Here is a 27,755-nt window from a genome sequence, read left to right on the forward strand (position 1 = left end):
TTCTTTTGAGAATATATTTTATCAAGTCTTTTACTTTTGAGGTTGAGGAGTAACTTCTAAGTTGCTGGGTTGGATTTTTTTTTATAAAACTGGCCCTTGCACTGGCGTCAACTGTGCTTCTGTGTTCTGCCTTTACACCTGCTTTCTGGGGAACTGTTGCCAGGACTGCAGACCCTCCTCCTTGGTCAGTAGGTCCAACAATCCTACCTCAAAGCACAGATCACAACCCACAAGCTGCCTGGGCCATCATCCGCAGATGTGACCTGCAAGGGCAGCTACCTGGAGTTGCCAGGAGCTGCTCGGTGCTGAGTCCCAGTCTCCACTGCAGGGCCCTGGAGCTACCTGCTCCTTGGCTCCCCTCTTCATTCTTATCCCACAAATGGTTCCTGGCTTTCCTTCTGCTATCTTAGAATCCTGGCCAGAACTCTTGGGGTAACACATAGGACCTGGGCAACCACATTCTTGCCTACACAACAAACTCTCTGCTCTTGGCAGCTTCCTCCTAAGCCATAGCTCCCTGGGGGCCTCTTGGCTCAGAGCCTTAGGACCATCTCTGAAGAATGAAAAGCACAGTTTTCCAATTTCCTGAGGCCAGGGAAGCTGTGGAAGCAGGGCAGGCAGGTCTGGCTGACATCAGTTTTGGGAAATTTCTCGCCAGAACAAGAACAGTGTAGAGAAGGCAGGCTGGACAGGGCCATCTGCAAGGAGCATCTTCCAACAGAAGAACCCTAAGGGAGAGGCTGTACAGCCTGCATAATCATCACGGCCAGGTCACCAGAGGTCTCAGCTCTACAGGGGCAATTACCTATGGACTCAACACCCACAGGAGAGCCAGCACCTGGGATGGAGAGACATGGAAAAATACAGATATAAAACTCACAATTCCAGGTGGCTTCCTTAAGAAGGAAAGTCCCTGCAGTTCAGAGTAGCCAGGCCCCGCACCCCGCAGCACTGAGTGTGGGGGACTAGGGTTACTCTCCCTTTTCTGATACATCCAGGAACCCAGAAGCAATAGGCTGATACCAGAGGCAGTACCAGGCTGTCCTTCATAACCACCTGGCTACAGCACATAGATCCCCTTCAGGGTCAAGGAAGAACTGAAGACAAAGGACAGGTCTGTACCACATACTTGTGTTTTGAGAGGTTGGAAGAGTAAAGAGAGGATTTATCTGCTCCACAGGGCCTGGAAGACCGTGGGATTTAGGGTAGAAATGACAGGGTCATGAGATTATCGTCTGCCAACGAGTTCCCTATCACTTCACAATGCGGTAACACTTTTATACCTAAAAATGATATCAAGGGATGCTTCTCTTGAGCTAGCTGAGGAATAACTTGGGGTAAACATCCCAAGCAGTCACAGTGAAAAAAGAATTTAAAGTTGTTTAAGAAGTTAAGTTCCAATGCATTGTAAATACTGCCTCTGTAATGTAGTTCTGCAGTTTGTTCTTTGCTAGTGAGCAAGTATGGTCAAGTGTATGCCCTTTCCTTTCAAAACTAACCTCTTTTCAAAATACCTAACTAGTACTTCATTGCATAGCACCCCAGTTCTTAATTCAAAGCAGGAGAGGACATGACCCATGATCTGGGTTTTTCTCCCCCTCTGTCCTCTATGGGAAAATAACAATACCAGTTAAAAGGATTGCCAGTAATACTGACCTGAACCCTTAAAAAACATTTCTAGTTCTAGGCTGTCTCTTGCCATGTGTGTACTGTGTAGCTGTGGTAGCACTCTTAGGTGCCCCATGGCCAACCAGCTTTGGGGAGTGTCCTGCTTTCCAGAGTAAGCCTAGGCTACACTGTGTAGCACCCCAGAGACAGGAGACCATGCTCTACTTCAAGCCCTTTCTCTTGCTCTTGGCGCCCCTGCCTTCTGCCCCATCAGAACACTCTCAGGGAAGGACCAGAATGCAGGTCTCTATGTGACCTTCTTCCAGGGCTATTTGCATTTAAGCCTTAATTCGAACTGTAAGTAGAAGGCTTGGTCCTCCTGTGTAGGCACAGCTCAACCCCAGTGAGCAGACAGTTCACTGATGGATGAGGCACTTGCCAGTCCCATGGCCACCTGCTGGCTGTGTAGATCAAATCCTTTGAGAAACTCAACATATGAATGCCAATTAACACTACACAGGAATTCTCACTCCCTACTGCCATTTGGGAAGTAGGGCCTGCATACTGAACAATGCTTAGCAACATCCCTGGGCTCGTCCCACCAGATGCTAGTAGTGATCTCTAAGTTAGTCATGATAACATGTCAAATATTCTTAGGAGGCCAGTCCCAGCTGAGGACCAGTAGAATAAGCTAGTGCTTTGTCATGTAACAATATACAGACTGATTGTGAATTACCCCCATTTCATGTTATAAGAAAGCCTGTATACAAAACTGCTGGCCTTCATCTTAAAACACAAGATCAGAATTTTCCATGGTCTTTAGTAGGACTGGGCGAGATACGAACAGAGGCCAATCTGCTGGTCTCACACTGCTATTCACAAAAGATGCTACCCACATTCCTAGAAAGCACAGCTGAACTGTCTTCATTTCCTTGGCCACTTTATACTGGAAGCAACAGTGATCTATTAATATATCTGTGGCCTTCAACTGGTGACAACATTTAACCAGATATTACTAAAAGACATTCAAGTTCCACATTTACCATGGAAAATCAAAGGGCTTTTTTTTTTTGCCAGTGAACCAATGCTATATTCACTGATGTCCTTCCTAAGTGCTTTCCTCTGTGAAGATAAAAACTCCTGGCATATTTGTCATGTAAATGGACTGTTACGAGGAAAAGGGAAGATGTAGGGCAGGATGTATGGATCAGACATGGTTCAGCCCTCTGATGCTCAACTCTTAACCTGGCTTCAGTACCCATCTATGGTACGGGTGGGGGGCAAATCTCTTTCATCTTTCTGTGCCTCTGGATCCCCACCTGAAAATGAGACTAGTTATACTAACCTACCTCCTCTGTTATACTGTGAGGATCTGAGAATAACACTTTTTAAAGAAAGAAGTACAGGCTTTCATCTCCTGAGTCTAGGCTAACCGGTCACATTCAATGAATCAGACCCAAGGTGATTTCCCAGAGTGTTCTCTGGCCACAGCATCTTCCATTCAAGCCTCTGTGTGTACCTGGTACACAACTGCCTGGCACTGAGGCGGTCAAGCCAAATAGACATTTAAGAGAGATTTCTTGTGATGCCAGAAAATACTACTACAAATGTTCCCACTCCTGATGTGGTCTGCGAGTGCCAAGAGCAGGACCCTCAGCCAGCAGCATCCTTGCTACCCCTAAAAGCATCGTGAGCAGCAGCCCCTAATACTAAGCAATCGTTAACCTACCTTCTGCCTCTTTATTACCTAAACTCTGGAATCCAAGGAGTCCCCCAACCCATAGTTTATGTCCTTTGTTTCCAAAGTGAATCTTACAAGGTACAACTGAACTAGAGTTTATAGAGGTGGTTGGCCTAGAAGGCAAAGGGGGTTAGCAGATTCCATGCAGCTTTCAGGTTGCTGAAATTTGGTGGTACTTCAGCAGTACAAGCCAGGAAGTGGGTGGATGGGGAATCCTGGCTTTTCTGCTGAACAATGTTGACTTCAGTCATAAGCAGCTAGGAACTGAGACTATTGGGACAATTGGGAGGGGGAGGCATTGCTGTTCTCTCAAGGCATGCAGTTCCTTGAGTGGGCAGCTGTCTAACCTTGTCTTGAGGAAGGCCAAGGGGCTGCTGGCACTGTACACCAGACAAAGCCCTTGAATGAAACTCTAAGAGGCCAAAAACAGGCTTCAAGAAGGTCTGGAAAGGGGTCCTTTGCTGCTGAGGAAGGAGGATGACGTTGGGTGCTTGCTCCTGAGTCCCATGCAGGAAGGCCTTTCCGACTTCTCCCACCCCTGGAGACTGGATGGCCCAGCCCCAGACTTTCTCAGCATTGAGAGGAAGCGGGAAGTGGGCAAAGCAGAAAATGTTAAATGCATGATGTAGAATCGCTCCTTTTGCACTATGCTGTTGTATTAAGCATGAGAGGTGTTTTTTTAACGTTGGCAAAGGAATTTAACACGAAACAAAAAGCTTTGTGTTCTAGTTTTGGCTGTTGACAGAATTTCCATTTTCCTTCCTTCAATACCCCTCTCCCCATCCCCTGGCCCATCCCTTCATTGCATCCACTTTCTGTCACTGGTTGTGGGTATTTGGTGGCTGCTCTTGGTCCTTTTGCTGTTCATGATTCACTGAAGATAAGGAGGGTGGGGAATGATAAGGAAAGTAACTTTTTTCTAATTTTTGTATTGGTATCCACAAACGTTTGTATTTTTTGAATTGCAAACACTGTGTTTTCTGGTCTTTGGGGGTTGGTTGAATTTTCTGTATTACCTTTTGGAAAACTTGAGTTTTACCAGTCTTAAGCAGATTTGAAATAAATTCTTTTGACACTGCCAACAACTGAAAGACAAGCTGTGGTCTGTAATTACTGCTCAGTGGCAAAATATGCCTTTTTCCAAGCTGGCCCTATAGCTACTGGGGAGGGCAGAGGCCATAGGAAGGGATGGCATTGTTGGGTGGTGGCTCAGTGTAGTTCTGCTTAGTGAGCTCAAGTAATCTTCAGTTGATTACGTGTGACTCTAAATTGTAAGATGACAATCTCCCAACAGTGGGAAGTCATGGAAGTACCTAACCATTAACACATGGTTAAGATAAATTCATGATGAAAAATTGATGGTGAGTTCAAAGTACAGACAGATATGGGGGAAACATCCTAACCCATCATTGCGCATCCAGGAGCCTATTTAGCCCCTTCAGCCACACAGACTGAGCACAGTGTTCTAGCCTGAATACTCTATCCCTTGTTGCCACCCTCCGATTGTGACCCTCAAAGGTAGCTATCTCACCCTGAGAGCCCTAAGACCATATCTACTAGATTACTAGTTGGGCTCAGTTGGGTCAAAAGGAGCTATAGGTTGGGTATCAGACAAGGCAGACTTTCAGAATGTCTCAGGGAAGGAGTTGTTGCAGTGCTCCAGGGATAAATGCCCAGAAAAGCCAAAAGAAAGCAGGACTGGACAAAGGAGGACATTGAGCTGTGACTGAACCCAACAAAAGTCTCATCCAAGTTGACTCTGAAGTTCTGCATGGGGAGGTGAGTGGCTTTCATATCCTCACATCCATCATTCACTGTGGGTCACCTAGGAAGCACACAAGGCAACCCTCATCTGAAGGCTTATAGTTTATCTCAAAGAGAGGATGTTCTTCATTCCTGAAATGAAATCTTGTAAGATGTCACAAGGTCCAATGCTTGTGCCATGCTGTGTTTTGTGATGCCAAAAATGCTATTGTGGAATTGCAGCGAGGTATGCTTCACATAGTCAGTGGGTCCCCTATTATTGTAGCTATCTTTGGAACTACAAATGGCACATTCTACCTACTCACTTTCAGGAATGCCTTTGCTAATCTTTGGTGGCTTACCTGTTGGCATGATCCAGATCCTCATCCCTGGGGGATCTGAGCCTCCATCACCAGGCTGTTCTCAGATCTAGGCTGCTATGCTCTTTCAGATCCTATGAAAAAGTGGGAGAAAGAATTATTCAGGGATGTCCCAGTGAATGACTAGAGTGCAAAGAGATTCCTCCCTGCTACCATTGTGAGACAGCTACTCATAGTCACCTGCCCCTGCAAGGTACAAAGTTTTTTTTGCCCAGAGAACGTTAGCTTGTGGTTCAGTAGGATAAATGCTGCGTTCTCTGATTCTTCATTGGGTGAGTAGCACCTCTAGGTCCACAGGGCCACAAGTTATGAGGCTAGGAATCCCAAGTCACCCAACAATTCTTAGAAGTGATGACAAACAGGACACCCATCTCCATACAAACGTATTGATATCTAAGGTATATGCTGCCCCCTGGAGGGTGCTGTCTCATTCTCAGAAAGCATTGTCTAAGATGGTTCCTCAGCTGTACCTGCAAGAGCTATTTCCCTCCTTTCATCTGGATGGCAGTTCAGGATGGTGGACTCTAGAACCAGTCTTGCACCTCCTTTGTTACCACTTAAATCCCTTGGTTGTAAACAATGTTATCTTGTGAGACCCCATGTTAAGGGATAATCAAATAACCTATTCACCTTGGGGATAACAGCTGGCTGAAGCCTTGCAGACAGGAAAGGAAACCCATGACCAGGGTAATGATCTATTCCCACCAAGATGAATCTCAAACAGTACCCTTGCAGCATGCTCCCCATTGGGGACCCTGGAATGACAAGGGTGGCCATCCTCAATCCTCAAGTACTGATGCAGTTAGGATGCTGGGCATGGCCTCTCCCCTTCTCTCTCCCTTCCCCCAGATACAGGAAGAAGAAAAAGAAAATTGGAAATAATGGTCTCATCCACTTTCCCCTAGTCCTTGACCCTTCCTACCCCAATCAATGGTTTACATGGGTATGTATCCTTCTCAACTATGTTAACATCATCACAAACAAAATTAAAAAACAATTTTTTTTCAAGGTACCAAGCATTCTACTTTGGTTGGTCTTTCTGGGGAAATAGTCTCTTGTCAGGACTCAGTGTTGGACTTGGTTGCTGTCAGAGTATTTCAGTAGCAATAGCAGCAGTTGGATGAACTTAAGTAGGAATAATAGAGGTGTCATCACTTTAAACTTGAGTCTATCCACAACAAAGCACAGGAGTTTTCCTCCTCTGCCAGCTGATTCCAGGGTGAGTTCAAGAAGACCATGGTGTGCAATGTCTGGGTGGTAGCCACACTACCTGCTTGTGCACAAACACAACTGACAGTGCGCTGTCACTGGCCCTACCAAATTTCATGCTGTGGTGGGCCTAACAGAACTGAGCTTTTGACATTTCAGGCTTCAGATGGCAAGACTTAGTACTTGGGTACTAATCAGACCCCCATGGCCTTGCTAGAGGTCTGACTATACCATTATCCTGCTAGGGTTCCTCCCTGAGAATCACACAAGTTCCTTTAAGTGACTTCTAAAACCTTCACATCCTGACCTTGACATTCCTTCCATCCTGAACTGCTATTGTTTGCTTTCCAAAATGGCTGGTTCTCTCCTCTCTCAGCACATATTGCTCCCTTTGACTGACATGTTCTCCCCTGATGGCTGGGTCAGAATGTTCCTTGTGCAGTGTGCTGGTGCCCATGGCATCACAGCTGCATGATGTGTCTGCCCCCAGTCATGTTCACCGCTGGGTTACAGCACCAAGCACAGTTCCTGAGGATGCAACAGAGATACACATGGGTAAAGCCATGAGTCAATTATGTTCTCAACATCAAGCTCAATTAGTCTCTTTCAGGAAACCTGTCCAGATCTTCTTCCTTACACCTCATCTGCTTCAGGGTGGCTCAACCCTTCTGTGTTTGTCCACACTCAGTAGCCATCAACTCCTAGAGGACAAAGACCCTATGTTTTTGTCATCTCTGATCCTGCACCTAGCTCCACTTCTGACTTGGAATTAGTGGCACGTATATATTTGGGTGTAAATATATTCACAAAGAAATGCCTGAATATTCTTAAAAAGAATGTTTGATCCTGGGCTTGGAGGATAGACAGGTTTGAAATATTCAGTGAAGAGAGAAGGGAAATTAGATAAGAAAATCAGTGGAATGAAGACAGTGCCACTGCAGTGTTGGAGCAGTCACGCTACCTACCACCTGGTAGGAGTGTGGGCAGTGCTGGGAAAGTGGAGTAGATGATGTTGTGGAGAGGACTGAGAAGGAATCAGCATTTGTTTGAATGGAAGTACTAAGATATAAGCTAAAACCATCTGTTATCAGTCATATAAGCCACAAAATGTTATTTTTTATTTATGTAATCTTTTATGGAGTAGATTTCATATACATAGTAGGCTGAAAATTAAAAACCACTTTTCCGCAAAATAACTGGTATCTTACCACATTCTTTGTTTATTCATGGCAAATATAACATAAATCACTAAAAATGTTTATAAGGCAATTACATGTTAATTACTAGTATTTTTCAAAACAGTAAAATTATGAAAAACCATATTATACGCATATGCAATAGACATCAGTGAACAAAAACTTAAGTGAAACTTGCTGGAAAACATTTCAGTGTCTTCAAGTAGGTTCTCTTCATGCTCTTGCTGCACCTTGTCCCAGATGTTCAGTGCCTTAAAACAGACACTTCAGCAACTAGAAATGGTAGTTCTGTGTGTCTTTTCTCCCTCTAAAATGAAAAAACAGTCTTTGGAACATAAAGTAAAAGCCCAGAAGACTTGCAAACTGGTTCCCATTTTTCTTTTTATCTAATAAAGTACTTCATTTCACTACTCTTGAGGAATTTATTTTCTTGATATCACTTGGGCTCAAAATCAATGTTCCATTTTTGAATTTTCCAATCTGTCCATTCCGTCCACTTGACAAAATGCTGGGAGCCGACTTCTTCTTTTTGGATTTCCTGCATTCAAAGCAAGAGAAAGGCACTGTGCAGTAAAGTCTATACTGAAGCACTGGAGCACCACGAACGAGCTACTGCAGCCTGGTCTACCAACTCCAGATTCCCTTTACCCAGCCCCCATTCCATGTAACCCCACTGGCCTTCCTGCCTCAGGAACTCCATGTGGAATGTTCTGCTTCTAGATTTTTTCGGGCTATTGCCTCCTCTTTGCCCAGTTGTCAGCTTGGATGCTACCCCTTCTCAAGGAACTCCCTAGCTCACGCGCAGGGAGGATCTTCTCTCACAACTCCTCTCTCCAGCCTTCTCTTGGTACTTTCCAGTGCCCGACAGCACCTTATTTTTCATTTGTACATGTCTGGGTGTTTCCCTTACTAGTGTCAGCTTCTCAAAGGGATACTTTCAGTGTGATAATGGCTGTATACACAAAGCTTGTAATGTACAGGGGCACACAGTGGGTACTCAACAGACACCTGTGCCGGAACAAATGACCATTCCATGGTACGTACACACACAAGAAACCCAAGAATAAAGGTTAAGACAAAAACAATCATTTTCGAAAGAGTAATTCAAATAGAGTGGAAGAGGCACCTTGAACCAAAGTTAAAGAACTTGATCTTGGCCAATTAACCAAATATTCCCCTTACAGGGACTGAATAGGATGAGAGATTGTGAAACACTTCAATAGGCTGGAAGCAGCAGATACACTCAAGGCATTATTTTCAGAACCAATCAACAGGCAAATACAGATCACTGAACTCTAGTTTCCAGTGGTAGCTACTCACCCATCTTCTTGCCCTTTCCTCTTCTTTTTCTTGAAAAAATCTGTGTCCTGGGCCTGATTTCAAAATTTAAGGTAACACCTGTGTTAGTACCAGATAATACAAATTCCAGAAAAGACAAGAAGTTTCTGACCAGAACTCACTGGGATACTATTTATTCTTAATATTGTTTAAAGTAGGAATATTAAACATAACAGTTTCAAAGTTTTATTCTACAGTTTTTTCAAAAGTATGAAATCCAGTCTTAAACTAAAAATAGTCTTTCATTTTAGAAGAAAGGGAGTGTAACATCTATTCTGCTTGTGGTCTTCGTAGGTCTTTGTGCTATACACAAAAGAAAACTGGGAAAAAAGTCATACGTAGAAAGAAAATCAAAGTTATCTGCTATCTGAATAAGAGTCTGTTAATTCAAAGCAAACCTTCCATATAAATAGGCTGGATAACGAAAATGAGGAATTGGATCATTTGCTTTGCTGCTCTGATCACTTTCTGAATACCAGTCCCCAGCATTCCATCACGAGACACTGTCCACCTTTCTCTGCAAGATTAATAGAATAAAAAACAGACTATCATGCCTACCTTTTTCTTTTCTTCTTTCTTTGCTGCCTGTTTTTCTTTGATTTGCTCCTGCAAAACCTTATAATTCACGTAACTATTTTTGGGAGGCTGAAAACAAAGAAAAAGGATACCTGTTATCGTTTTTTATTACATGAAAATATTCTAGTAATAAAAGCCCTGGCCTGCTCTGAGCCTTTCCCTCTGATGATGGAAGTTAATATCAGCCTCTCACTTTAGCACCCAGCATGATGGCACGTTCTCGTTCCAGGACTCTCTCTGTTCCTTTTCCATAGCCCGTGATGCCAAACCGGTGTACTTCCAAACGAGCCTGTGGACACAAAACAGAAGTAGATCCAAGCACATTCAAACTAGTGTACACACACACACACACACCCTCCTTAAGAGTAACACATTTCTGACACACTCTGCTGTTATAATAGCACACGGTAGCAGTCACTCTGCAGTGGCGTGGGTGTAGCTCTGTGGAAGGCCTCCCAGCATGCTACCAATAGCGCCCATCTTTAATTCTGACAGTTCAAGCAAAGAAGTATCTCCACACCAATTACATCAAACAATGTAGAGCTCTATCATACTGAAGGATGACAACTCCCAATACTCAGTACTAGGCTTCTTCTTTTTTCTTATTCCTTTTTAAAACCTGTCACCACCAAAGAATACATGCATTCTTGCTTTTCTTATCACTATATTATTGCCTTTGTAGTTATACAACAGACACTAAATAAGTTTCTACTATTCACTCAAATGGGTGTAGTAATTAGTCCTTTTTAAACCATTAGATATGTAAAATGTTAGCTTTTTGTAATTACAAATAAAGCTATTAATGCGTAATTTTTGGCAAACTTAACATATAATGCATAAATAGAAAATTAAACAATTTAATAATTCTCAAAGTACATACCTTTTCTAGATTGAATTCTTGTACATCTGCACCTTTCTCAAGGACACTAGTTTTAGTCTGTGAAAAAAAAATTTATTAAAGTCATCTGTTACTAAGCCAATGTAGTATATATATATCACCAACAGAATAGACATTATTTCATTTTTTTTAAGATTTATTTATTTTTATTGGAAAATGAGATATGCAGAGAGGAGGAGAGACAGAAAGATCTTCCGTCCAATGATTCACTCCCAAAGGGGCTGCAACGGCTGGAGCTAAGCTGATCCAAACCCAGGAGCCAGGAGCTCTTCCAGGTCTCCCATGCGGGTGCAGGGTCCTAAGGCTTTGGGCCGTCCTCGACTGCTTTCCCAAGCCACAAGCAGGGAGCTGGATGGGAAGCAGGGCCGCCGGGATTAGATCCGGCGCCCATATGGGATCCTGGGCATGCAAGACAAGGACCCTAACCACTATACTATCACACCAGGCCCAGAAATAGACATTAATTTAAAAGCCTTGAATATAACAATCTCATATTCATTAGCTCATATTCATTAGATTAGCTACTATCAATAAAACATAAAATGTTTTTAACATAAAAAAGAAAGTAACAAACATCGGTGAGGATATGGAGAAATCAGAAGTGTTGTGCTCTATCGGAAGGAAGGAATGGTACAGCTGTCATGGAAAACAGTACGGCAATTCCTCACAAACATTAAAACGGCATTTCCATACGATCCAGAAATTCTGCCTCTAGATTATGTACAAATATGTATACACCTATGTTCATAGCAGCCTTGTTCACAACAGTTAAAATGAAGAAACAATCTAAATGTCAGATGAATAAATTAATTAATTTGCTGAAAGGCAGAGTTGGAGAGGGAGGAGATATGGAGAGAGATTCTACCTACTGGCTCACTACCCAAATGGCCCAAACAGCCAGAGTTGGGTTAGGAACTTCACCTAGGTCTCCCTCTGGGTAGCAGGGACCCAAGAACTTGGCCCATCTTCTGCTGCTTTCCCAGGTGCATTAAAAGGGAGTTGCATTAAAAGGGAAGTAGAGCAGCCAGGAGCTGAACCAAAACCTTAATCCATTATTTTACAATACTGGCCCCGAAAAATTTTTAAATTAAATGTGCCATATTCACACAATAATTTTTACTTCAGCTCTTCCCCTTTTTTAAAACAAGAAAATTCCAGCACATGCTACTATGTTGGAATCTTGAGGGCACTGTATTAAGTTAAAAAAGAAAAAAAAAGTTACAAAAGAGCAAATATTATGTGATTCCACTCAAATGAGGTACCTAGAGCTGTAGAGAAGGGGCTGGCATTGTGCAGTATCAGGTTAGGCTGCTGCCTGCAATGCTGGCATCCCAAATGAGTTCATACTACTCTATTTTCTACTCAGCTCTTTTTAATGCACCTGGGAAAACAGTGGACCAAGTTTTTGGGTCCTTCACACTCGTGTGAGAGTCTCCGAACCCAGCCCTGGCTGTTGGGAGCCATTTAGGCAGTGAACCAGCTTTCTCCCTCCATCTCTCCCCCTTTCTTTCTGTCACTCTGCCTTTAAAAAACAAAACAGGGCCTGGTGTGGTAGTCTCGTGGCTAAAGACCTCGCCTTGCAAGCAGCAGAATCCCATATGGGTGCTGGTTCATATCCCAGCTGCTACACGTCCCATCCAGCTCCCTGCCTACAGCCTGGGAAAGCAGCAGAGAACAGCCCAAAGCCTTGGGATCCTGCACCCACGTGGGAGACCCAGAAGAAGCTCCTGGCTCCTCGCTTCTGATCAGCTCAGCTCTGGCCACTGTGGCCACTTGGGAGTGAACCAGCAGATGGAAGATCTTTCTGTCTCTCCTTTCTGTAAATCTGACTTTCCAATAAAAATAAAACTTACTTAAAAAACTAAACATGATTACCCGAAAAATAATCCTTTAAAAAACAAACCACAGGCCTAGCAGCATGGCCCAGCGGCTAAAGTCCTCGCCTTGAACGCCCCGGGATCCCATATGGGCGCCGGATCTAATCCCGGCAGCTCCACTTCCCATCCAGCTCCCTGCTTGTGGCCTAGCAAAGCAGTCGAGGATGGCCCAAAGATTTGGGACCCTGCACCCGCGTGGCAGACCTGGAAGAGGTTCCTGGTTCCAGGCTTCGGATCAGCGCGCACCGGCCTGTTACGGCTCACTTGGGGAGTGAATCATCAGATGAAAGATCTTCCTCTCTATCTCTCCTCCTCTCTGTATATCTGACTTTGTAATAAAATAAATAAAACTTAAAAAAAAAAACACATAAATAAATAAATCATCAGAAGAAAAAGCTCTAGAGATGAATGGTGACGATGGCTGCTAACACTAATAACATATATATAATGCCACTGAACTATAAACTTTGAAAGGGCTAAGATATGAAAATTTCATGCTATGTGTATTTTGTCACAATGAAAAAAATTGGAAAAAACATCTTGAAATTGGTTTAGGTGCCTAAACACCAAAAATAATACAAGAAAAATGAAGAAAATACTTTTAAAGTTCTCGAGTTTAATGATAAACTAAGAAACAAAATAGATCAATGTCTTTATTTCATTTATCACATACATTAAAGTCTGTCTGATGGTAGGTTTAGGAAAGGATTAACTCCTCAGCAGGGATTTCAGAGGGTAAAAATTAAGTTCATAGTTCTTTTCTTCCCTGCCCTCCCCCATCTAACCAACCATCCACCCATCCAAATACCACCACCAACTCTCTTACATTGAAAATTTCTTTCAGAACCACCGAATTTCTAGCAATGAAGACCTGGTTGATAATTCTAAGCGCAAAATATTGCTACAAATGTCTTCAAAATACATAATCCTTGTATCTCACTCCTGGAATGTCTTTACCGGCCGACAGAACTGGCCAGAAATACAAGATTTTAAGGAAACTGTATTGTTAAGAGATTCTACATTTAGACAACAGTAGCAGTTATTACTTAACTCCAGCCCCGAAACCTGCGCCAACAAGGAGCCTATGGGCCCAGCGCGGTGGCCTAGTGGCTAAAGTCCTCTCCTTGAACGCACCAGGGGCCGATATGGTCACCGGTTCTCATACTGGTGGCCCTTCTTCCCATCCAGCTCTTGGCCTGTGGACTGGGAAAGCAGTCAAGGACGGCCCAAAGTGTTGGGACCCTGCACCCATGTGGGAGACCCAGAAGAGCTCCTGGCTCTTGGCTTTGGATTGGTGCAGTGCCGGCCATTGCGGTTACTTGGGGAGTGAAACATCGGATAGAAGATCTTTCTCTCGGTCTCTCCTTCCTTCTCTCTGTATATCTGACTTTGCAATAAAAATAAATAAATCTTCAAAAAAAAAAAAAAAAAAAAAAAAGGAGCAGGAGACTATACAGCCTGCAGCCTCTAGAAAATAGCCCTTTCAGAGGAAGAAAGTGAATGAAGGTCAGCCAAGTTGCCAGGTGGTGTTTGCCAGGACAGGTGCCCTGCTGTTCCTGTTCCAGTATGACCTGTGCTTGGAGGGCTTCCACTGACAACAGGTGCTGATCACAGAGTCTCTTGCTTTATCTTTCTGCAAACCTGAGTTGTACTTTTAGTTTATCCTCATTTTTCCCTCCTGTATTTTATGTATATGGGTCAGTCCCTGAATGTTTTCACACAGTCTCTAAGAAATAACTATTCAGATGAGGGCACTCATATTTATTTCATAGAGGGGGTTAATACAATGAAATAGACTTAAGAATGGTGAGCAGGCATCAACGGTCCGACAAGCATGAAAACTTAACCACTGTGCTGATCAGTAGCTAGTCTGCTGTCTGTATAGTCAGGGGTTATCTAAGCTCTATACATTACAGAGCAACTGTCAAGGTCTAGGCTTATAGCCTGGCCCCATGCTATCAGTCACAACAGACACATTTCCATCTTAACTTTATCCAGCTTCCTGGCTTACACTATGCTTAGCACTTTCTTCAATCACATTATTTGCCCTCTGGTTGACAGAATCAAATGCTTTCCACAAGGCCATGGCATATCACGAGGGGTACCTTCCATTTTTTTTCCTTCTATCTAAAGAGAACCATTTCCTATTCCATGACTGGAAAAAAAAAAAAAAAAAAGCTGCTTTACTTCTCCAATGAAAAAAAATTCTATTTGCCAAAAATAGTAATATGTGTTTTAAAAAGAAATCAAATCTTGATATTTCAGGGTCATATTTAAATCCTAAAATCAAAATTCTACATAAAGAACAATCTTTTATACTACTCAGATTTCCAAAATTTTAATTTCCTTTCTAAACAACTGATTTCTTCCCTCTTACCCACTCAATTGAAGTAATGACTAAAACTCTACTGCGTTGAACACTTCTTTCAAGCATTTTGATAACAAGCCTCTACTTGTTACACCAGCATCCCATATCAAAATGCCAGTTCAGGGCCTGGCAGGATGGCGTAGTGATTATATCCTCGTCTTCCTTCAACTGGTTCATTTCCCAAGCTGACACAATAGCCACATTTGACTCAGGAGTTTCATCTATATCACCCACATGCATAGTAGGGACTCAAGCACTTGGGTCATCTTCGGCCACTTTTCCCTAGCCATTAGCAGAGCTGGATTGGAAGTGGAGTAGCCAGAACATCAACTGGCATCCGTAGAGGATGGCAGCATCACAGGCGGCAGCTTTGCCTGTTATGCCACAGTACTGGCTTTAACATTGGTAGTTTTAACATATTCTGGGTATAAGGCTTGCCATAAAAGGACAGTTAGTCAGATGGGAGTATTTAGCAAACATAATGCTGTGCTTAAAGTTGTATAACTTGGGCCCAGTGCTCAGCTCTGACCACTGTGGCCACCTGGGGAGTGAACCAGAGGATGGAAGATATTTCTGTCTGTCTCTCCTTCCCTCTGTAAATCTTACTTTTCAATAAAAAATGAATAAATCTTTCTTAAAAAGTTTAAAGCAACAGTAAGTAAAACAGCTTCGTACTAAGAAAAAAAGACATATAGACTAATGGAACTGAAAATCTAAGGCCAAAAAAAAAAAAAAAAAATCCATGTATGTCATGATCAATTTCAATGACAACTTGACAGGATTAAGGAATATTCAGAAACTTGGAAAAAGTATTATTTTGATTTTGTCAGGGTGTTTCCAGAAGTTTGCATACGAGCCTGAGTGGCCCAGGTGCAAAAATTCACCTGAGTGTGGGTGGGCATCATCAATTAGCTGGGGGACCTGAAAACAATAAATACAAAGATGCAATGGTCTCTCGGAGAGCTAGAGGCTGCCTTGGACATCAGAATCCTCAGGCTTCTGGCTTCTGACACAAGGACTTACACTAGTGGACCCTTCTACCTAAGTTATAATACCACCAACTTCCTTGATACTCAGAGGCCTTTGCATTCCAAGCTGAATCATGTTATTGGCATCCGGAAGTCTCCAGATTGCAGGTGATCTGTCATGGAACTTCTCAGCTGCCATCCCTACTCCCTTTTCTCATGTTTTATATACATTCACCCCACTGATTCTGTCTCTCCATAGAACCATGACCAATATAATGTATTTAAAGTCAACAAATGTTGACACAGGCAGCAATAACAGGCACTGAATTAAGAAGAGTATTTTACTTTTTAAAAAAGATTTATTTTTATTTGAAAGGCAGATTTACACAGAGAGAGAGAGAGAGAGAGAGAGAGAGAGAGAGAAATCTTTGGTCCACTGGCTCATTCCCGAAGTGGCTGCAACAGCTGGAGTTGAGCAGATCTAAAGCCAGGAGCCAGGAGCCAGGAGCCAGGAGCCAGGAGCCTGGAGCCAGGAGCCTCTTCCGGGTCTCCCATGCGGGTGCAGAGTCTCAAGGAATTGGGCCATCCTCGACTGCTTTGCTAGGCCACAAGCAGCGAGCTGGATGGGAAGTGGAGCTGCCAGGATTAAAACGGGCGCCCATATGGGATCCCGGGGTGTTCAAGGCGAGGACTTTAGCCGCTAGGCCATGCCACCGGGCCCCTGATGGGTGCTTTTAAGAAACAACTCCCAACATGAACTATTTAGTTTTTGTTTTCCTAGTGGGAGATGTCAGGGAGGGCTATGCTATGTACAAAGTCTTCACACCCACCTGCTCCAGTCTATGGTAGATCTCTACTATTAGCATGCGTGGTCTTTGGGGGAAAAAGTGTTTCACTTTTTAAGACACTGATCTGGGCAGTTTCTGAATATGATTCCAAAATCACAGGGAACAAAACCAAACACTGATGAATGGACTTAATATCAAACTAAAAAACTCTGTATAGCCAAAGAAATAATTAACACAGTGAAGAGCTAATCTAAAGGAGAAAATATTTAAGGTATATGTCTGACAAGGGGCTAGTAATCAGACTATTTAAGTTGCTCAAACTCAACAAACAAATAATCCAATTAAAAACGGGCAAACATCAGGCTACTACGCCAGGCCATGGATTGTCTAATTTTTAAAGCTCTAGAGATTTGCTAGTTTTCCTTCTGCTAACATATTCTGGCTAATTCACAGTCAATCTGGGACTGGAATCTGACACCACAGTATAATAAACTAAGCCTCCACCTGTTGTGCCAGCATCCCAAATGGGTTCCAGCTCATGTTCCATCTGCTCCACTTTCCATCCAGTTCCCTCTTTATGGCCTGGTAAAGCAGTCAAGGATGGCAAAAAGCCTTGGGACCCTGAAGAAGCTTCCACAGGGGAGACCCAGAGGCAGCTCTAGACTTCTGGCCTCAGATCAGTCCAGCTAGGCTGCTGTGGCCATTTGGAAAGGGAACCAGCAGATGGAAGATCTCACTCTGTCCTCTCTCTGTAACTCTGCCTTTCAAATTGAAAAATAAATCTTTCTGGTTTTTTAAGATTTATTTATTTTTATTGGAAGGTCAGATATACAGAGAAAAGGAGATACAGAGAGCAAGATGTTCCATCAGTTGATTCTCTCCCCAGGTGGCCCCAAGTGGCCCCAACGGCCGGAGCTGAGCTGATCCAAAAAAAAAAATAGTATTCTTGAGAACTAGTAAGCAGAAGGCTTAGATACAGGAAAAAGTTAGTAAGTTAGTAGGCCTGGGTTCATCAAATCCTGTACATTTCCCAAAAAAGAGTCTTGTTTTCATGACTGGCCAATGGCTGGCTCCTGAGAACTGACCAATTTGAATATTCTGTCCAACAGAATGTTTCTGTATGTCTGAGACTTTGAGCCCCTGACGTACCAAGCTTCCCCTGATGGTTTATATTAACAACACAATTTATGCCAAACATCTGCTTTTCCCTGGAGGCCTAGAGCTTAAGCGACAAGTTTAAACTATAGGTGTATATGATTGACAAGGACTCCATGTTCAGTCCTGAATCACATGAGCCATTTTAGCAAATCCTTGGTCCTTAGGGTGGTCTTCAAGACCCTTGACACAGTTTATAAACCATATACCAAATACCACGATGTCAGGGCTTCACGACTCACACGTAACCTAACCAACTCATTACCTTTGTGTTCTCGTCTGGATCTTGCTTCAGCTTCCTTTTCTTAAGTCTGCTGTGAAATTCTACCACTTCTACTCCCCTCCTTGTTTTCTTCAGTGGAGAGGACGATACTGCAGCAGCATGGACTTCTGGTCGAGAGGGGGGATCTGGGCAGGGAACAGCAGGGGCACAGTGCAACTCTTCTCGCAGTTCCTTGAAAAAGCTGGAGGCATTCTTCTTCTGGCTCCTGGAGAGAAAGCCAGGTGCGGGAGCTGATTCTGCCACCAGCGCCACTACAGCCTGGCCATCCTTCTTCTTATTTTCTCTTTTCTTTCTGACTTTGGTTTGTTCTGCTTCTTCTGTTTCTCCTGTGTGTTCAAACACAACAGGGAAAAATGAGTTTTTCAGGTTTTAACTATCACCAATACCAAATCCTACTAATGTACCTGTGTGCAGGTGTCATAGCCAGAGGCTCCCAGAAGTACACACCAAATTATTGTTCTGTGTGTAAGGTGTACTTGCACACTTTTCAGAATCTGACATGCATTCCCTCCCCAGTTGACTGTGTCTGACACAGTCTGGTGCTCACTCAGTTGTCCTCACTGCAATGGGTCCCAATTGCTCCTGCTTTGCACTTAGAATGTCTATCACAACAGCCAGTGTTCCTGTTGAACCCTCTCTGCGGCTACAAGTACTCAGAATAGTCACCTTATTTTCTTTCACAGTTTGAATTACGATGAACCAAATACACCTGCCTTAATTGAATCCCACTATTTCTACTAAAACTTTGTATCTACTGTTTTCATCTTTTCAAATGCTTACAATTACTCAATATTCTGACCAAAATTCTAGGCTGCATTACTCACTACATTACAAATATTTCCAAATATGAGTTTGCCTTTTTTTTTTTTTTTACTATTCTCAAAAAACAAAACAAAAATAAACAACTTATTAAGACAAAACTAAACTTTGGTATTTGGGACATAAAAATGAGCAGATAACACGGTTTGTGACTTCAGGGCTTTCTCTTAGCATAAATATTTCCTGGTTCTGTGAACACAAACTAGAATTTGGAAGACTAGTTTTTTCTTCTGGCTTAAAAATTCTGGACTTTAGAGGTGAATCTCCTCTGTCTTTCAATAATCTCAAGGGCAAGAAAGGCTCTGTCCATAGCACAAATTAGGACAAACACACGCTGGAAGCAGAACCAGACTCTACAAATTATTAGCTAGGTAACCTTCAGTAAATGTATCTGGCCCATCAGGTTAAGACATGGCTTGTGATGCTGGTGTCCCAAAAGGGCATCCACTTGAGTCCCAGTTGCTCCACTTCCAATCCAGCTTCCTGTTAACACGCATAGGAAAGCAGTAAAATTCTTCTAAGTATTTGGGCCTCTGCATCCATGTAGGAGACATGGAGGGCGTGTCACGTTCCTGGCTTCAGCCTGGCCCAGCCCAGGTTACTGCTGTCATTTGGGAAGTGATCCAGCAATATTGAAGATCTCTTTCAAATAAACAAACAAGTCCTTTACAAGGATTTTTCTTTTGCTTCTAGTACTTGTTTCTACACTTCTAATAAAGGAATTTCCTATTTCGTGACGTGAAAAATCAAGTAAAAATACGCAAAAAGCCTGTAGTACCTGGTTAAGTTCTCAATACTTCAAAGCTCTTGTACTGAGAATGAGACCTTAGGAGCTTCAGCAATTGCTAAGTCAGTGTTTGCAATACCACTGTACATTTAAGGAATCTATTTGATGCTAAGTCATTAACACCTCATGAGGGATTAGCTTTGGAACAAGCACAGGAGATACCGCTTTCCCCAGGGCAAGTTCTTCAGCCACAGGGACTGCCCTCTTTCAGAATTGTCAGGCAGCTGTCCATCTTTAATAATAAGCCTTCTGGATTTGAGTTGTAATACTGCAACAAGGTGCAGGAATCCACCATGGGGGGAGGGCAGGAGAAGCGTTGGGGGAATCCCAGAGCCTATAAAACTGTGTCACAAAATGAAATAAATAATAATAATAATAATAAGCCTTCTAATTTTCCTGGTCCCCCATTAAGATCGGGGAAGGAGAGCAAAAACTCGGCCAACCACTAAAACAAACAAAAAAAAATTATCAAAAGCTTTGTCAAGGTGTTCTCTAAAGTCCTTGGCTAGTTTTTACTCACGGAAGGAACACGTTCTTCTGACTTAAGGATCCTCTTTTAAGTGCCAGGCAGCTGACAGTCTTAATCACGGGTTATTTAATTCCCTTCTTCCCTCATTAAGATAAAGGAAGAATAGCAAAAGGTCGGCCAACTTGTCAACAAAAAAAAAAAAAAAAAGAAAAAAAGAAAAATTTTAAAAGCTGTGAAAATTTCACCAAACCTTCTCAGAGTCTTCAGTGAGGGTCGGAGGTCTGGGCGACAGCACCAGGCTCAGGCACGTCTGGAAGTCGTTTTGAGGGACTTTCACGGGTGCGAAAACGTGAGAAGGCGGGCTATTTCGAGATTCTGAACCTATCACCCCAGTTAAATCTGAAAGTCCTGGTCTATCTGAGTACCTGTAACTTGGTCTTCAGTGGCGGGAACCAATGGGAGCTTTGCTTTATGAATAAATCACGAAAGCCAGCTGAGGGGCGGGAAGCGCTTCCCGCAGAGTAGAAGGGTGTGCTGGGTGTGCGGTAGGACCAACTGACGGGGTGCTTGCTCTACAAGAACCTTTAGCCTGAAGGAAACGCCAGTTCTCGCTGCCGACCTCGCATCCGCTCTCCACGCGGGTTTCCGGAGCCTTGCACTCACCAAAGTCATAGAGGTTCTGCAGCACAGCGTCCAGAAGTGTGGCAGAACTTGGAGGCGCAGCAAGGCCCGGCTCCTGCTCTTGCGGCATCGTGGGGTCCACGGCAAACTCACAGCCGCAACGCTGTCGGCCTCCAGGATTCCGCCCTGAGGGGGCCCTCACTTCCTGGCTCTGGCGCCAGCGCGCCTGCGTGTCTGCGCGCCTGCGCCACGGGACCCCATGCGGCTTCCGTCCTGGATAAGATGGCGGCGACCGGGGTCTTGGGGAGCGGTTGCCGAGGGTGCCGCCGCCCTAGGCGAGGTCTGGCCCCGCTGCGCGGAAGAACCGCCCCCTGCAGCACCATCTCCAACGCTTAGCAAAGGAACCCAGGCCCCGCCCGGGACGGCAGCCACACCATGGATTCTTCTAGTTCATCTAGTTATTTCTCTGTCGGCTCCACTCCCAGCTCTGTGGTTCTGCTCTACTCGGTAGGCACACCCCAGGGAACGAGGCCCAGATCGAGCCCGCGAGAGAAGTCCCTCTTGTCCTAGTCTCTTACCCTTTTGACCCTCGATCACTGCCTCCCAAAAAGTGGGTCCTGAGACCCCTGAGGAGGGGCTCTGAATGGGTTGGTCTCCAAGGCAACGCGTGTCGCTGTGAGTCCGTGTAATGTGAGTCCGGGGATGATTGCTCTGTTTTATTCCCATTCCGTTCTTCTCTTTTCCAGGATTAGGCTCTGGGCCTCCAGAAGTAGTAATGAAAGTTGAAATCTGCCCACCCTATAAGCGAGAGCAAATGGAGCAAACCTTAGAAACCCACGCGGTCAGACCCGGGCTGAAATAGCTCTCCACCACGTCTGTTTGCTGTTGTGATATTCCTGGGGGGAAAAAGCATTCGGCTTTTCTGTAGGGATGGTTTTTTAAATCTAAAACTAGAATGAAAACTAGTGGGAGTTTGTATTGCCGCTTTTCATCTTCTGTTTTTCGTTGTGCATTTTCCACAACTCATCTTGGAGAACAGCTATTGCCATTCTGCCTCTTTCCAGTTTGCATTTTTTACTCCCAACTCTGTATTCGTCTTATGTTTTTAGCTGTATGGGTTTCTTTTTTCCTTCCAGAAAATGGTATTCAAAATTTTCATGGAGAAAGTGTGAAGTGAAAGTTTTAACTCTTGGGATTGCACAGTTGATAGGGCAGATGGCCCTAGTGTTGTTTTTTGTTGTTAACTACTAAATTAATCTCTGGCTACTTCAGGAGGAAATACAAGATTGCATTCTAAAGACATATGTTATTGTGCCCTGGCTGTCACTTAAATGCAGGAAGGGTAAAATGGAAGTCACCAAAGAGCAAGATAAGAAACCTGGTTTCAAGAGAATATGTGATTCCTTTCAAATTGGGACACCGATATTCTTTGAAACTTGGGAGATACTGCTCTTCCCTTTCTTTCAAGAACTTGGAATTTATAATTGCTTTTAACTGCCTCTTTAAACCTTTTGGAACATATCTCTCTCCTGGTTTACCCACACACACCACAGTTCTGTGATGGGAATATTTTCATTTTGCTTTCTAAGCTTTCAGGCACTTAGGGAAGAGGGCTTTTGTGCAGTTCTTGACCAAATAGATAGCCTTTTTTCAAAGCTGGGCTTTGTGTGTGAAATTTTTCAGGTGTATATTAAAGGAAGAAGTTGATTTAAACTTCCCTCTTCATCAGCTTCCTTCTGACCCACCTTCCTGCTGATCCACCCTGGAAGGCAGTGAAAGATGGCTGGTCTCTGTATGTGTTTTTACAAATTATTTACTTGAAAGACAGTTATGGCCCAGCATAGTGGCTCAATTGGCTAAATTCCCACCATGCAAGCACCAGATCCATATGGGTGCAAGTTCATGTCCCGGCAGCTCTGCTTCCCATCCAACTCCCTGTTTGTGGCCTGGGAAAGCAGTGGAGGACGTTCCAAAGCCTTGAGACCCAGCACCCATGTGGGAGACCTGGGAGAAGCTCCTGGCTCCTGGTTTCAGTTTGGCTCAGTCCCAGCTGTGTTGGTCATTTGGGGAATGAACCAGCAGATGGGAGGTCTTTTTCTGTGTTTCCTTCCCTGTATAAATCTGATGTCTTTCTAATAAAAACAAATACATCTTTAAAAAAAAAAAAAGGCTGAGATACAGTGAGAGAAGCAGAGACAAAAGTAGAAAACGCTTGCATCCACTGATTCACTTCTCGAGTGCTCCCAAAAAGCGAGGCTGGGCCAGGCCAAAGCCAGAAGCCAAGAGCTGCTTCATTTCTCCTATGTGAGTGCAGGGCTCAGGTACTCAGGCCATCCTTCTCCGCTTTCCCAGGCACATTAACAGGGAGCTGGAGCAGAAGTGGAGCAGCTGGGTCTCAAATTGGAGCCCGTGTGAGATGTTAGCATCACAGGAAAAGGCCTTGCTTGCTGCGCCACAACGTTATTGTCCAATCATGTTTCATTGCTTTCCAAGGTGGATTAATAGGGAGCAGGGTTAGAAAGAAGCTGAGATGGGCACCAGTGCTCTTATGAGATGCCAGTGTGGTGGCCTAACCTTCTATCCCACAGTTTTTAAGCTGTGAATGGGAAATAAGGAAGAGTAAGGCTGTCTTCCTAGTTAATGTAAGAAAACAACTCCCTTGCATATTTCAGAGAACCAAGTAAGTAACAGTAGAATAAAGAGCACATGAGAAGTAAAAATAAAGAAGTAGAATAAAGGAATTTTGTGGATTGTATTGACACATTTTGGTAGCTTAAAAAAAAAAAGTACTTTTATGGGAGGCCATTTGTATCTTTGGAAAATCTAAGATGTCTGCTAGATTTCTGGCTGTGTAACATCTTTGGGTAACCATTAAAGTAGTGCCTATAGGAAGAGGATTAAATTGGGGAAGGAATCTGATGCATAAATGTGGAGATCAATTAGGCAATTGCAATTTGAAATAACCCAGAGATGTGAGGAAGCCTGAAGTAAGGCAATGGCAGTGTGAGTGGGAGGAAGGGGAGTGGATGAATTTGTGTGATACTTCAGGTAGTAAGTCATTAGCTTGTGGAACCAGTTGAATGTGGTGGTTAAGGCAAAGGAGGCACTCTGAAATCAACTGTTGGGTGGCTGTGACTTGGCACCTGGATGGATGATGACACCCTTCGTTGATAGAAAGCACTTGAAGAGGAGCAGGTTTAGCTAGTAATGTAGTTTCAGTTTGGGATATGTTCAATTTAAGAGGCAAAAGTAATGATTTTTAACATGTAGACTGTTGTGTTATGGACCAGACACATTATAAAGTGTTTGGGAGACATCCAAGTAGAGTTGGAAAATGGTACCAAACAAAAGAGGATGGTGTGGTCTAACCATATGGATTTGACAGTCATTTGCAATATGTTGTATCTGAGGCTAAACGTGTGCTTGAAAATTTTCAATGAGATCATGCAGTAAGAAGCTGGAGGATAGAACCACCGGTATACCATAATTCAAATTACGGCTTCCTTTTAGAGTCAGTGAAATGGTCTGGGTTGCTTACCAGAAGAAGGCTGTACAGGATCTGGTAACTGCTGCTGTTCTAACCTTAATCATCTGGCTCCTGGCTCTCCAGTGCCCTGTCTTCCTTTTCTCTGACAGCATGCTTTGTCCTCAGAGTGGTCTCTCCTTTGAGTGGCATGCTATTTTCCTGGAAGTTTGCATTGCTGGCTGGCTCTTTGAGATTTTTGATCACCATTCATCCTATGGTCATTCTCTAATCATTAGTTACTGTACTGTTATTTCACTTCATTTCTCTTTCCAGTAATGTGCTACAGCAGTCTTAAAAATGGATTGCCAGCACTGTTTGAAACTTTTCATCAAGGTTGCTGTTAAAAGATAGCCTTTATTAGAAGAATAAATTATGCAAATTTACAATTAAGTAAATTTTACTATAGATACAGCTAACAAAGGCTCAGGAGTTAGCATTTCTTAAGAATTTTACTGAATTTTTACTGTTGCCTATTTTGTTAAGGTTATTGTGTTCATAACACTGGAAGGAGGAGATCCCACAGTGATGTGTTATTGTGCATCAGTCCAGCTGTGCTCTTGAGGCCCTTGATAGCTTGAAGAATGCTGTTTTGGAAGTATGTATACCCCAGAAATTAGCCAACACAAGTCATGGCTTTCGTGCAGGTTGTTGAATGGTTAAACTTTAACCAGCACTTAGGTGTCCCTAGGTATGCCCTACCTCAATTTGTTGCATTTTATCTTTTCTTAAAGACTTATGTGTAAACTGAGTCCCTTGCCTCCCTTGACTGGGCTGTGCTCTTAGCCTGCATAATCGTGCCTGGTACACTGTGGTTTCTTAGTTGCTGGCTGTTGAATGAATGCATCTGCCAGAGCAGTTGGAGGAGAGGTACAAGGAGAGGTTTGTTAGGGAGAGGTCTGCTTTGCAAATTATAAAAAGGGAGAGATATTTCACCTAAATCTTACTGAAGTGAGTAGCCATGTAAATATATTTATTTATTGATATAAACACTTCTCCAGGATGGTTTAAGAAAGACCATTTGATAAGCAGTTCATACCTAGTCCTAACTGCACTTTGGAATCATTTAGAGCACTTAAAAATATTCTGATAATGAGGCACCACCCAAGACTACATTAATCAGCAATTTCTGGAGTTGAGGGCATCAGAATATTTTTATTGAGCAACCTGACATAAAAACCACCAGATTAGATTGGGTTATGGGGACATTTGGACCTTTTCCTGTGAGTACTGGGGAATTGTCGTTGTAACAGAGTTCAAAAAGTAGCTTCATGTAGTAATTTGTGTTTTCTTTCTACAGTTACTCACTTGTCACTAAGGATAGGGAGTACAAAAACATGTAAGGCTTTACCTGTCTGGACAAGAAATTCATAGTTTTGTGGGGGAAGGCATCAAATTCAAATTTAAGGAAATGTTCTATAGATTATCTTAAAAATCCAATTGTTGAGGATTCCATAAAGATGTAAGAGAGGATGACAACTTTAGTAAAATGGAGAACCAGGAAATGGCACACAGAGGAGACGAACTTGGCTGTGCTTGATGGGTAAATAATTTCCAGGTGAACAATAAGGAGGGGCATTTGTAAATGTCTCTGTTTCAGTAAATGGTAACACATGTACCAGTCAGTTTACTCATAATAAAAGAAACAGCGTTTGTCTTGATCAACACTGTGTACCCAGTATGAGCATATCCTAAGTGTTCAAATATTTGAGAATGAGTACTGTTGACAGAGGTCTTGTGAGCCCTGAAATACCATGGCCTGTTTAGGGAGCTACAGGTCTTTGCATTGCTAAACTGTTGGAAGAGGGGGAATGATGAAGGTCGGTGATAGGGAAAGCATGAAGGGTTTGGGGTCAAATACTAAGATTTTTGTGCAAGTAACAGGTCATCATATTTGGAAAGCTTTTTCTTTTTTCTTTCTTTTTTTTTATTCATTCATTCATTCTCTCTCTCTCTCTTTGTTTTTGTTTGTTTGTTCTGGGATAAGGGGGGAGATAAAGAGAGAAGCCCCACCCAGCCTCCCACCCATCCCAGGTTGTCTGATATGGGGCTTGCTCCAAGGGCACTGCGCAAGTGGTTTTGAGAATTCAGCAGTTCTGAATTGCTGCTAGTCTCTCCACTCCAAGCACAATGAAATCTCTCCAGAATCCAGTGGCTGGGAAGCTTTGTCAAGTTTCTCTGCCTGCTTACCTGAGGACCTCTCCTGCCCCTCTGAATGTGATCCTTTTCTTCCTCTACTCCCAGCATTACTAAATAAGAAGTTCCTGATTTCTGTTTTAGCTCTAAAATTACTAGTTTTTACGAAATTTATTTATTTATTTGGAAGGCAGGTTAATCGGAGAGGGAGGGAGAGACACAGAGATCAAGCGAGATGTTCTGTCCTCTGACTCATTCCCCAAGTGGCTGGAACTGCTAGAGCTGGGCCTATCCAAACCAGGAGCTTCTTCTAGGTCTCCCACATGGATGCAGGATCCCAAGCACTTGTGCATCCTTTGGTGCTTTCCCAGGTGTATAAGCAGAAGCTGAATGGGAAATGGAACAGCCAGGACTCAAACTGGTGCCCGTAGGGGATGCTGGTGCCTCAGGTTACCAATTACACCACAGTGCCAGCCCTAAAATTATGATGATAGTTTTTGTAGTACAAGTCTGAACTGATGTGTGAATTAATTTACTAATGAGAAATGTATAATCTGAGAAAGCTCTCCCACCTTATAAACGAGTGTGTTACTACTCTTACGTTTACTTTTTTACTCTAGAACCTCAGCAACATGATCAGATGTTGGAACTACAGAGAAACCAGCTGTGTTACATACTGTAATAGGTGTAGGTACTAGACTAAAAAGACCTAATAGAGAAGGTGTGAATAATGGTGTGAATAATTCCCTCTGGGGATCTTGGGAAAGCATCTGCACAGAAGAGTGATGTCTAAGCAAGGACACCATGTACAAAAGTGCAGAGACATGCCAACAGTGAAGTGTTTTTGGGAAATGCAGCTTCTTCCATTGAGAGGCCTGTGGGAGTGGGAAGGAAAGACCAGGGCATGGCAGGTTGTACATGGCACCCGAAGTGAAGGAGTAAGTACGTGTTTTAAGCAGGGAATAGTTTAGTCAGGATTGTGCTTGGAGAAGAGCACAATGGCAACTTACAGTATTGATTCAAAGGGACCAAAACCACAGGCAGGGTCAGTGGGGAAAGTGTAATATACAACGTGGGCTGCACAGGAAGCCTGAGCTGAACAGTGGCCATGTGGGTGGGGAATGGACATGCTGCAATCTTACAAGACTGGATAGACTAGATGCAAAGTGTGAGAGAGGAGGCATTTAGAACGATGTGGAAGGATACAGATGGTGTGATAGCTGAATTGGGCATTTAGGAAAATAGCTTGTAGGACTGGTTAGCAATAAATGA

The 27,755-nt window shown here is 43.3% G+C and overlaps 2 protein-coding genes across 2 annotated transcripts in view; one reads left to right on the plus strand and one right to left on the minus strand.

Moving 5' to 3' along the window:
- Positions 1-7,878: 7,878 nt before the first annotated feature.
- On the minus strand, positions 7,879-21,084 carry C10H1orf131 (chromosome 10 C1orf131 homolog). The gene is made up of 7 exons (XM_004578872.3): positions 20,867-21,084; positions 18,111-18,454; positions 10,672-10,728; positions 9,985-10,080; positions 9,774-9,860; positions 9,198-9,250; positions 7,879-8,415 (listed from the first exon to the last, which is right to left on the minus strand). The coding sequence occupies exons 1-7, from the start codon at positions 20,952-20,954 to the stop codon at positions 8,277-8,279; spliced, it is 864 nt and encodes a 287-aa protein (XP_004578929.2). The 5' UTR covers positions 20,955-21,084; the 3' UTR covers positions 7,879-8,276.
- A 7-nt stretch (positions 21,085-21,091) lies between these two features.
- Positions 21,092-27,755, plus strand: part of GNPAT (glyceronephosphate O-acyltransferase) — a 31,628-nt gene continuing 24,964 nt past the window's right edge. Inside the window, exon 1 of the mRNA XM_004578541.4 lies at positions 21,092-21,331. Coding sequence (XP_004578598.2) covers positions 21,260-21,331 — 72 coding nt within the window. The 5' untranslated portion in view covers positions 21,092-21,259. The remainder of the gene's footprint in view (positions 21,332-27,755) is intronic.

The sequence above is a fragment of the Ochotona princeps genome, chromosome 10 (genome assembly GCF_030435755.1).
Source record: "Ochotona princeps isolate mOchPri1 chromosome 10, mOchPri1.hap1, whole genome shotgun sequence".
Lineage (NCBI taxonomy): Eukaryota > Metazoa > Chordata > Mammalia > Lagomorpha > Ochotonidae > Ochotona > Ochotona princeps.